This window comes from Anoplophora glabripennis, unplaced genomic scaffold, assembly GCF_000390285.2.
Source record: "Anoplophora glabripennis isolate ALB-LARVAE unplaced genomic scaffold, Agla_2.0 scaffold1058, whole genome shotgun sequence".
In the NCBI taxonomy this organism is placed as follows: Eukaryota; Metazoa; Arthropoda; class Insecta; order Coleoptera; family Cerambycidae; genus Anoplophora; species Anoplophora glabripennis.
The window spans coordinates 82,297-94,667 of record NW_019417137.1 but is presented as its reverse complement, the minus strand read 5'-3'; the positions used below and the strand labels follow the sequence as shown (position 1 = coordinate 94,667).

The 12,371-nt window shown below is 31.3% G+C and overlaps 1 protein-coding gene and 1 pseudogene across 1 annotated transcript in view; one reads left to right on the top strand and one right to left on the bottom strand.

Annotated features, from left to right (window-relative positions):
- LOC108913228 (protein regulator of cytokinesis 1-like) overlaps positions 1-8,949 on the top strand; it is a 14,842-nt gene extending 5,893 nt beyond the window's left edge. The window contains exons 5-6 of the mRNA XM_018718746.1: positions 5,281-5,476; positions 8,930-8,949. Of these exons, the coding sequence (XP_018574262.1) occupies positions 5,281-5,476; positions 8,930-8,949 (216 nt within the window). The remainder of the gene's footprint in view (positions 1-5,280; positions 5,477-8,929) is intronic.
- Positions 8,950-9,132: 183 nt separating this feature from the next.
- Positions 9,133-12,168, bottom strand: LOC108913227 (annotated as a pseudogene).
- Between the last annotated feature and the right edge of the window lie 203 nt (positions 12,169-12,371).

The window sequence follows — 12,371 nt, the reverse complement described above, 5'->3', positions numbered from 1 at the left end:
AATGCAATATATTGTCAGACTAACAGTATGGTTAAAATTGAGGTACTTTGGGATTTATTTAAATTATTCTTCTGTTCTCATGAGCATTGAAATTTATTTCACTCACTAGCGGGAACCATTGCGAATACATTGATATATAATAATATTCAATTATGTTAGTTTCTTCGACGATTTGTGTCCTCATCTGAAGCTCTGTTACATGGTAAAAATATACATACTAAATCGCCCCCTTAATGAGTATTTACTACGATAAGATCAGTGGCGGCCCGTGGGTTTGAATACAGGGGGGGCGCATTCTGAAAAGAGGACGTACATCATAAGAGCTGCGGGGGGTGTGGGGGGCGGCAGCCTCCCGCTTAGTGCCGCAGGCGAAAAATTTTAAGGAATTTGAAGGTCATTGTCTTTTGCAAGTACCCCAAAATGAATACTGTCACTGTGCACAGTAGCTACTTACAATTAGATACAATGCGAGAAATAAAATTCCAACGTGTGGGGGCTGAAGTGGATAATCGATCAACCAACCCAGTTAGGATATAATTATGTATATTACTGCAATAGTTCATTCTGTATAGTTTTTGAAGTTTCTTTAAAAACATGGGCATCACTAAGATGTTGATCTAAAACGGGATCAATTTTTGCACTATAGTCTATCAGTTCTAAAAATACCCCTTTGTTTACCGAGTCACTTTTTTTATTATGTCGACGAAGAGACAGGTTACATGTACCACATAGTTCAGATATTTAAAATTTTTGAAAGAAGCAATCGATTTTTCTTAAGGGCCCCATATTCTTTAAATAGTGTTTTCCGCAAAGACAAATAATTTCAAACATTTAATAACTGAATAATCTAAAGCTTATCAAATAATAGGAATGTTATGTCATGCCACCTGAGTATTTTCAAAGGCGCCGCAGTAAAACGAATAAACAGGTGCAAAAAACGATCAAACCATCAAGGTTTTAGGTACTGAAATCTACGAAAATACTAACTTTTTTATATATAACTCCACATGTAAATATTCTTATAACATTTACTTGCTTAGTCCTACATATAAAATTGTTTACTTTTATTTATTAAAATACGTGTAACTAACTACCTACTCCTTGTCCAATGTTATGGGGCTCAAAACTTAATAATATTTTGGAAGTAAGCGAAGATTCAAATTGTTTACATGTTGATAAATGTTGGGAAAGTATCCAGCAGGCTAGTATATAGGCTAATTTTCATCTCTAACATATCCCTGTTTGATACCATAATTGGGATCGGTGTTCAGTTAAAACGAATATAAATTTGAGGTCAATATTTTCTTCCAACAATAAGTTAATAGGTTTTAAGAGAAACATTGTTTTGTAAAGAAAGTGAATAAAATTGATTTTATTTATTAGGAATCTCTGAAATCTCTTTATAAATACGTGAAAATAATTCTTAAAATGTGGGGTTAGAATAACAGCAAACGCATGTTTTACAAACGTTTTTTTTTACTTATTATTTTATTTGAGTAAATTTAAATGGTAACAATGAATAAACAAAACATCAAGGATTTTATTTTTGTGCTTACTTTTGTTCTACACGTTTTACTTTTAAAGATTTCAGTACCTAAAAACGCCAGAAATTTCACTATTTCTCGGCCAGGAATATGGCCACCTTAAGTATTTCGTTATGACTATTTACTATTTATTTGTTCTGCATAAGCACTATTTAAACAAGAAGCAATATTTACTCTTCCTAAAAGTAAAAAACTCACCAACTTATTTTTGTGTTTAGGAGAATTTTCATGTTTCTTAATTTTAATTTCTAAATGTTTCAAGTCAGAAACTCCAGTTTTCGTCCAGTTTTCTTCGCCTCCTCCAAACAATAAACATACAAAACAAAAAAATCTATTTGTTTGGTCACAACCACACAACCACAGGGTCTTATCATAAATGTTTTTATCAAATTTGCGAAAGCCGGCCCACTTTTTGCACTCTTTCTGCACCTCAACTAAATTCAACACTGGCGTTGGACGTCCGTTATTTTTCAATTCGACTTTTTCCTCTAAACTTAAATTACTAATAACAAGTTTTTTTATTTCACAAACCCTCATTTTAAACTTAAACTTATAAAATATAATGTCTTAAAAAGCGCCAAAGCAAAAACAAAACACATATAACCACACTTCAGTGATACGGGTTACTGCCTCATGGAGTCCCAAAACAAAGCGCGCGAGCCTATCGTCGCCTATCCCCTCCACGTGCCAATTTGTCCAATCATATGTAAAAATATGCTTGCACGATGGACTCAGATTTCACGGTCCGCGATGGAGTGGGGATTGCGCGCGCGGTTAAACATAACTCTTTGGTACGATCATAGATGGCAGATGGCATTAATCTGAGCTACGTTCACGGAGTACATGCACTTTATGCAACCAACCTAACATCCAAGAGATATTGAATGCATGCTATTTAGATTTCTTATTGATTTAAATAAATACATTATTTTAAGTTTATAGTTTCAAAATATCTTGGGGGGGGGGCGGAGTCCCAGAGTCCTCCTTCACGAGCCGCCACTGAATAAGATATACTACATGTTACTTCATTTCTCGATATGGATACACACACATACGACGAATTAGAGTTAATTAATTTTATTGAGATAATTAGTAAAAACAATCAAATACAATAAAAAATGCTGGCGGTAAAAGTAACAAAGTGTATGTTATTAAATTTAGTACAACTATAAAAACTGTTCAAAATGATCGCCGTTGTTTCTATAACAAAGTTAATTCAGGGAAGAAAGTTAAATGACACCCTTTGCAATTCCTGAGGGCAATTTTTTAAAACATTTATGGCGAGTAGGTACTGATTTTGGAGGTTGACTATAATTTCAGTCTGATTTTTAAGTCATTATGCCTGACAATTCTTAATGAGTGTTTACGACTATAAGATATACCACCTGTTACTTCATTTTTCGATATGGATACACACATACAACGAATTAGAGTTATTTACAATGTGCCTAATTTTATTCAAATAATTAGAAAAAACAATGAAATACAACACATTGATAGCATTATTATTGTCCCTGTTATTCTACCCAATACCTACCCAAATGTGGAATTTTATTTAGAATTTTTTCAAAACACTTTACCCGAGTTATTACTCAGAGCTAACATGTGGTTTATGCATGATGGAGCTCCACCACATTTCACTGTAAATGTCTGGCAGTATCTGAACCAAAGATTCCCTCGTCGATGGATCGGTAGAAGGGATAATGCTCCTGTTAACTGGTCTGTACGTTCACCAGACTTAATACCTTGCGACTATTATCTTTGGGCACTCTGAAAACAATAGTGTATGCTTGCACATCTAACACTGAAGAAGAGTTGTGGAGGCATATCCTAATTGCCATAAATGTTTTAAAAAATTGCCCTCTGCAAAGGGTGTCCTTTAACTTTCTTCGCTGAATTAACTTTGTTGTAGAAACAACGGCGATCATTTTGAACAGTTTTTATAGTTGTACTAAATTTAATAATACACTTTGTTACTTTTACCGCCAGCATTTTTTATTGTATGTATTTGATTGTTCTTACTAATTATCTCTATAAAATTAATTAACTCTAATTCGTCGTATGTGTGTGTATCCATATCGAGAAATGAAGTAACATGTGGTATATCTTATCGCAGTAAATACTCATTAAGAATTGGTAGGTACAATAACTTGAAGATCAAACTGAAATTACAGTCAACCTACAAAATCAGTGCCTGTTAGCACTTTATCAAGTATTGTAATATAGGTAGACATTTAAAAAATATTTGTTTGTACCTAAACCGCTAATTTAATCAAAATTCTACAAGAGGCCCAAAAACTTTGAAATGGTATCAGATAAAAAATAGTTGTCATTATTGCCTGAAAGAGGAACAAGTTATGAACATCAATTTTGTAGGAGTTGTAAGTTTCAAAAAACACTCTGTATAACACCAAAATGTGTAAATCGAAACCAAAAGTTCACACCACAAAAATAATCAAAATTGATTAATACGTATTCGAGTTATTTACAAAATTCAAAAAATTTTTACTAACTTTGAGGCCATCTAGCGGCCAAACGAAGTGATTTCGGATATAGTTATTATATAGTAACAATTAAAAATGATTCTATTTTTTTAGGTCAAATTTAGAAAAATTGTGTTAACAATTTTTTTTTTCCAAAAATCATAGAATGTATGCACCCCTCAAGAAGAATTTTTCCTCAATTGATATTGGAAAAGAGTGAAATTTACACTTTTCCACAAACTGTACGTTTTTTGTTTTGCAAAATTAATTTTTTAAAAATAAATCATCTGCTACGATTACTTTAGAAGCCATAATAGTAGTCTAATAACACAATTCTATACTATTCATTTTTAAATTTGTAAAAATTAAAAATATAACAAATTCTGGTATTGTTATTAATTTCAGTAATATTTTTTGTTATTAATCAATTTTTCCTTAATTACTATTTAAAAAAAGAAGGAAATAGGCATTTTTACACAATTTTCACTTTTACAAAATTATTTTTTTAATAATTGAAAAAAATAACCCATTCGAAGTGTTGTGGAATATTGTCTGAAATTATTTATTTGTGGCATAGTTTTTGTTTTTTCTTCATATATTTGGGTATTTTGTCACCTCTGAAGAATTTAAAAATTAAAGAAATAAACCCTTGCGCCAAAAGGATCAGTCAAGGGTTATTTTTATAAAAATAGTATAGGCCAATGAAAGATCTCACACTGAAAAAAAAAAACAGATAGAGTGCAAAATATATATCACTGTATATTGTGCATCTCAATCTTCGACATTTCAAGAGATTAAATTTGTAATAATGAATTGTTTATAGAAAATATACTGGTAAAGAGGCGATACCCTGGGAATTTTGTTGAGAATTTTTAAAAATATTGAAAACAAAATAATTCTGTCAGACAACAAAAGGAATGTTAAAAGTTAATTAAAACAGACTGTTAATATTTTGTTGAATGGCGAAAGATGTGTTCCAAATTACTCTGTGAATTTAGATTCTTGTTGACTACAAATATTAAAGGAAAAGAAATAAGTAATATGGGGGTTGCCTTTTATATTTCAGGAATAGACGATCCTGGCGCTGCCATCTGGCAACCGACGTCCCTATCGTAATATGATATGACCTATTTAATAAAAAAAATATTTAATCTTTATGTTTTTACTTGGTAAGAGCATGTACACCTATAAATCGGAACATCTGTATTTGGAAATATCTATTTGTAAAATAATTTGAATTTTATTATTTTCAGGCAAAAAAACAAAAACAGAGTGCAAGAAAAATGCAACGGGAACAAATTCCAGCAAAATCCGCTCAGACTCTTTTTCCACCAACAAATCGTAAGAACTTAAGATCTGGCCCACCTCAATCTACGACGAAAAGAAAGCTTGGTACTGAAACAAAAAAACTTGAAGTTTTGACCGAGGGAAAACCACAAAAAGGCAAAAGTAAGTATAAATAAAATTATGGTTACTGTAATTTACCACATTTCATTGACTGGAAGTTGTTTTATTATGACTTGTCATTAGCACCACAAAATATTTTTTAAGTGATTTATTCATCTGTAAATGATAGGTAAAAGAACATTTTAAAAATATACAATACTTTTATTTATATGGTATCACATAACAATACAGACTTTAACGCTTTGTAATGATTACATTAAACATTGTAAGTACAAACACCACTGGATTAAAACACTGCTATATTTTTCATATCATTTTATACAGGTATGCAAACCATTAACATGGTATGTAAGAAACAAATGATACTCAAACATTTTTTTTTAAATAAATCTTAAAAAGGCATATATTTAGATACATTAAAATATTTTTTTATTTTCCTTGTTCACACAATTGTTTGAAAAATATCATTAATTTCTTTCCTAAAGTCTAATGACACCTAAAATCTAATGACACCATGTTATTCTATAGGTCTTGGTGCCTATTGCAATTTTATTTAAATTAAATTATTCATGTAAAAATACATGTTTTTTCAATGTTAATTTTGGAAAATATAAGTTGATAAAATAAAATCATTAAAATAAATGAAAATATAACAGGAACTGTTACATTCTTAAATTCATATATGAAATTTTAAAAATAATAGGTCTTTAAAGAAATTGCGCATTTTGAAGGATGTAGAAAGACGAATTATACAGGGTGATCCATTAACGGTATGAAGCGGTTGTATATAGGAAACTAGACATGCTACGATTATGGGGTAAAAAATCTATTAACAAATAAGGCCATAAGAAATTGATTTAATATATTTTTGAGTTTGTAACTTCACCGCTAGAGGGCGCAACTGCTATAATGTTAGTGTCGTTTTTTCGAAATTTCAAATAGTTGAAAATACACTTTTTAGATACACTGTTAAACCCTTCAAAGGTTTAGTTTGAACTTTTTTTTTGTTATTACCATAGCAACGCCAGTATAAAGGATACCATCTTGCAATTTTAAAATTTCTTTAAACTTCTAAATGTCTTAATCGATTTCAATAAACGACGGTTCATTTTAAAGAACTATTAATATAATTTATATTTATAAAAATATTAATTTCCTGCGCAACGGTAGACGACGCTAATTAGAAAGGTTTTGTAATTGTTTCCGTTTACTAAAAAATTAAATGCAACGATATAAGTGTTTTTTTCATGGCTTGATAAACCATTTATAAAGGATAATACACAATATCTTCTTTCGTTTTCAAGTTATTGCTAAAATAGTGAAGTTGTGCTAACATTAATATAGTCCAGGCCAAAATTAAATTGTAAAACTATACCAAAAAAGTACTTGCAATATTTTGAAATTTTTTTGATAACTGCAATGTTTCATTTTTTTATTAATTCCAAATGTCTGAGTATTTATAAAGGTTACTATTTCCATAACGAGGCAGCCTATAAAAATAGAAAAATGAAAAATTATGTCAAACGATATGCGACAGCTCTTGCTTCGTGCAAAATTAGTGTCATTTGTGTGAGAAAAATACTTGTGTTCCCAGGTCTCTAATTCCCTAACACTTATTTGGGAATTTACTTGGACACAAGGAAACATAAATATTAACTTCCGTTCTTGCATGGCGATGTCTTCTTACAGAATGTAGTGGCGTTTAGCTAAACGCTGAAATACTTCTCTGGAGTAACATATTCTACGAGGGTATCGCAAAGGTATTCTCTTGAAACTATAACAGCATTTTCTAAACATTGAAAATAAACTGCCAACATATCACATGCTTCCACATTCGTAAAAGGCATTTTCCTTGTTCATACATACTTTTCCATACAAATAACACTAATTTTGCACGTAGTAAGAGCTGTCACATTTCGCTTGGCATAATTTTTCAATTGTTTATTTTCATAGGGCATAGCCTACCTTGTTATGGAAACAATAATCTTTATAAATACTCAGATATTTGGAATTAATAAAAAAAAAATGAAAACAGACAATTACAAAACATTTCTAATTAGCGTCGTCTACCGTTGTGCAGGAAAATAATATTTTTATTCCCATATCAGAAATATAAATTTTATTAATAGTTCTTTAAAATAAGCCGTCGTTTATTGAAATCGATTAAGCCATTTAGAAGTTATGACAATTTAAAAATTTCAAGATGGCATCGTCCTTCATGCTATGGTAATAACAAAAAAAAAGTTCAAACAAAACTTGTGAATGGTTTAACAGTGTATCTAAAAAGTGTGTTTTCAACTTAGATTATACAAGCGAAATTTCGAAAAAACAACAATTTTCTGTAATACTATAGCAGTTGCGCCCCCTAGTGGTGAAGTTACAAACTTGAAAATATTTTAAATCAATTTCTTTTGGCCGTATTTGTTAATAGATTTTTTACCCCATAATCGCAGCACGTCTAGTTTCCTATGTACAGCCACCCCGTACCGTTATTGGATCACCCTGTATATTAGATTTTGCATAAGAAATGCTTTTAAAAAATTTGGATAATAAAAATAAACAAAAAATTGTGGCATTTGGACAATTTTGAGAGAGTTATGTTTCCAAATATATGCATTTTTAAGATCTACAATGAAAATCAAAAATGTTTTTATTTATGATTATGTTTATGTGTTATGTTTATTGAGCCTACATATGAAGGCGTCCAACATATTTGATAAATTATTTAACTTTTTAAGTATACATTTTCATTAGCTAATACTGAATAGTGAAAGAAATTTATTTATTTATAAATCATAGGATCGTACCTACAGTTCATTTCTCAATAGTGTCGAACACTTGTATAATAAGTAGGGATAGGAAAACTACGATTTATTGTTGCCAGAAAATTTTTATTGAAAATTTACGGAAACTTCAAAAAAAATTGTTTTCGTATTAGATTCTTTGCATTAAAACTTTAGAAAAATCAAATACATTACATATACAGGGTGATTCACTATATTTTGACAGCCCCCCTTTAACTTTTTTGTTTTAAGAGGTATAAAAAAATGTAAAATACAAAAGTTGTACGATTTTTTATGAATTTTTCGAAATTGATATTTGAAATACAAATGAAGTCCAAACAAAATGGCCGCGGATGTAAACTTTGTTAATTTAAATGGAACTCCCTGTATATTTTTACATATTTGGATAGAACGTTCTCTGTCGAACATAGTCATATAGGGTTTGTTGAGTCCATCTCTAACAATAAGCGAGATACTATTAAAAAAGAAAAGAAGGTTTTTTTGTTAAGAAAATAAGATATCTTGTAATTGTTAGACCTCTTTCAGGCACTTCTGCCTTTTTCAAATTACGAAAGGATTTACAAATTTAGTTGTAATATATTTTGACATATCGAACATTGATATGGTCCAAAATGCATATAGGTATTTTAAGTAAAACTCACTAATTAAGCCGTAAGAGGCCTAATTACTCATGGACAATGTGATATTGTAGGCCGCGACAGTGACAGGTAATGTCATGACAACATTGTTATTGTTTGACAGTTTGTATTATTATTTAATTAAAATAGGTTACACAGAAGTAGAAAATTGAAATATTATTAGGAATTAAAGTAGAGTATGGAGAAGATCTTTAATGTTTTTAATTTTTATAATAATTTTTTATGCAAAGTAAAGTAATTTGGCTATTTTCCACGTTAATTTTAAGCAAATAATATAATGGTGTCCCATTTAAATTTCAAAAATTAATTATAGCATAGGTGCATTTCAAAAGTTAAGCCTAAACACTAATGCAAAATGTATTGTAAGGATGATTCTACAATACGATTAATAATATTAAAATTTCCAACATCCTAATTTTTGAATATAGATTTGTTCTTTAAATATCTGTAAAGTTCCTCATAACTTTTAAAATGGGTTTGTATATCAAATTGTATGCATCTTTTCCAAATATGAAGTCGATATGGTTAAAAACATTAAGAGGTACTTTGTATGTTGCCACGAGGTTTGTTAGTTTTCTTGCCAAGCGTTCAACATCAATAGGACTGGCAAAGAAATCATTTTCTGCATACATTAAGTAAATTGGCCTCTTTATGTTACTTAGCTTGTACTGTGGTGGTGTGGGAGTTCCATATTCAATCATATTACCTGCTGTCCCATAGTCGTACTCTTGAAAGTTTCCTTGATTCTTTATTTCCTGAGCATAATGCAACACGGTCTTGGTAGATGCACCAGCCGGATCATGGCTTAATATTGTGGGAAGTTGTTGAATGTTGAATTCCTCTTTATCAAATCCGCATAAAACAAATAAGATATTCTCACATATTTTCTTGCTGTGGTTCTTTTCACATTCATAAGCTAAAAATTTGTAAAATTTATAATTGGGTAGTACCTAACTCATTCAAACCCAGGTGGTCGGCCAGCCACTTAAAATCATTGATGAACGGTGCTAAATATCTTATAGGAGATCGCATGTGTGTTGTATAAGCTGCTGGTGCTAAGGCGATCATCAGTTTTACGTTATTTGCTACTTGTGGTAGTAAGGAAGATAACACGAAAAACTCGGTAGTTCCCATGGAATGTCCGATGTAAATTATGTCTCCAAGTTTCCCTAGTAACAAAATAATGTTAAATGTTTTTAAGTAATAGTAATAGTTATACAGGACAAGAGGGTCTAACTAATTGTTGATTTGACCACAGTTTTGGATGTTAGGCAGTCAATGCTCTCAGATTTAAGAAAGCGTCCTTCAAAAAGAGACAATTTGTTACTTAAACTATTATAATAAGGTAATAAAAGTAGCAAATGTAATAAATAATAATTATAAATGCATAATTTGTTAGATCTGAAGGCGTCGATCTCAATATCTCCTCAATCCTTACAGCCTACAAAGGTCAAAATTTATGGGCAAACGTCAACCCTTACCTGACTTATCAGATAGTACGAGTATATCTTATAAACACAGTGTTGTATTAGTAAGATGATACTTATACAAGAAAATTCGTAATGTATGGAGGGAAACTTAATAAACTTTTTACAAAATCTCAGTAATTAAAAAGTTGAAGCAGTTTAAAAAACCTAAAAAAAATTGCTTATTGAGTACTGCTGCGTAGAAAAAAAAAATAAAGGGAAATATTACAGTAACTACATAAGTATAAAAATTGTTCAAAATACTGCCTCTACTTTTTGGGTCATAGTAGCACAGAACGAATCCAATTTTCCAACACTTGTAAACTTGTAATTCTTCAATTGTATAGGCTTCAGATGCATGTACCCATCTATCTCTATAAGAAAAATTCCAATTGGTTCAGATCGGGACTACATGGGGTTCATTAAATAAATTCACCAAAGCTGATTCACAGTTGCGGAAAGGTATGATCCAAATAATCTCTCACAAGTTGACTAAAATATGTTGGACATCCATCATGCATAAATCACATGTTATGTGGCACAACCAATGGAACATTTTCTAGTAAAACTTCTTATAAATAATGCAAGTAATATTTGCTATTGACACATTCTGGCAATTCAAAGAGTCCCATGAAGGTCTTATACAATTCCAACCTAGTACACTAAATTGATGCTTCTTGGAAAACCTTCTGCTGTTGGAAAAATCGTCCTCGTTCGTAATTCATTGTAACTTTTGTAAATAATAAGGATATAATCCGTTCTTTCTCAATGTACATCAAATAAACTTCTAAGGAGCATCAAATTTCTTAGCAATTTGGTATGTACTAGTTGTCGTTTCACTACTTACTTTTCTAAGGCCCGGTACTTTGAGTCTGTTAAAGCTTGATTAACTGCTCAGGCGATTAGCCTGTACAGGGTGATTCACTATATTTTGATCCCCTCCTTCAACTTTTTTGTTTTGAGTTATAAAAAAATGTGAATTTTTCGAAAATGATAGTAGAAAAACAAATGAAGTCCAAACAAAATGGCCGCGGATGTTAACTTTGTTAAGTTAAATGGAACACCCTGTATATTTTTACATATTTGGATAGAACGTTTCCTGTCGAGCATAGTCATGTAAGGTTTGTTGGGTCCATCGCTAACAATAAGCGAGATACTATTAAAAAACGAAAATAAAGTTTTTTATTAAGAAAATAAGACATCTTGTAATTGTTAAACCTTTTTCAGGCATTTCTGCCTTTTTACAATTACGTAAGGATTTACAGATTTAGTTATAATATATTTTGACAGATCGGACATTGATATGGTCCAAAATGCATATAGGTATTTTAACTGAATCTCAATAATTAGGCCGTGAGATGCCTAATTACTCATGGACAATATTAGGCTTTTTTTCGCGAGTGAACATTGGTGAATACGTCTGACTTGTAGTTACTGTTTCTATCTGTTCAGATTTGTAATATTAATCAAATTAGTAACGAGAAAAAAAAAGAATTGTTTTGAGAAATGTCAAGTAAAACATCAAATTTGTATTTTTATGCTTTAAGCGTGATTTATGTTTTTTAAATAAAGAATATTAATAAAGAATTCGTGGAAAGTATTTAGTTATCTCCACGAAACAGAATTGGTGGAAAGTATTTGGTTAGCTCCACGAAACATTGGTGGCAGAGCAAAGTAGTGGAAAGGTATTTGGTTAGCTCCACGAAATATTGGTAGCAGAGCGTGGTTTTGCTATTTGTTGTGGTGGCTAGAAAAAGGTACCACTGGTGGAAGAAAAACGTAAGTCTAAGCGGCGTCCCCTGAACGTGACCGGCCAAGGCAGACATATCTGTGGCATACGTTGGACGCTGAGAGGAGACGAAGGTGCTGGCGTGTACTAGCGTTAAGGATCTAGAGGCGGACCAGGCAAGCAGCTAGCATCCGAAAAAGAGTATAGACGGCGGCGGCGGCGCGAGAAGAAACGAGGTAAACTGTAGCAGTCCTCTGCAGGTTGGTCGGCCCGGCTCCTGTGTTGGCATATCCTTGTGTC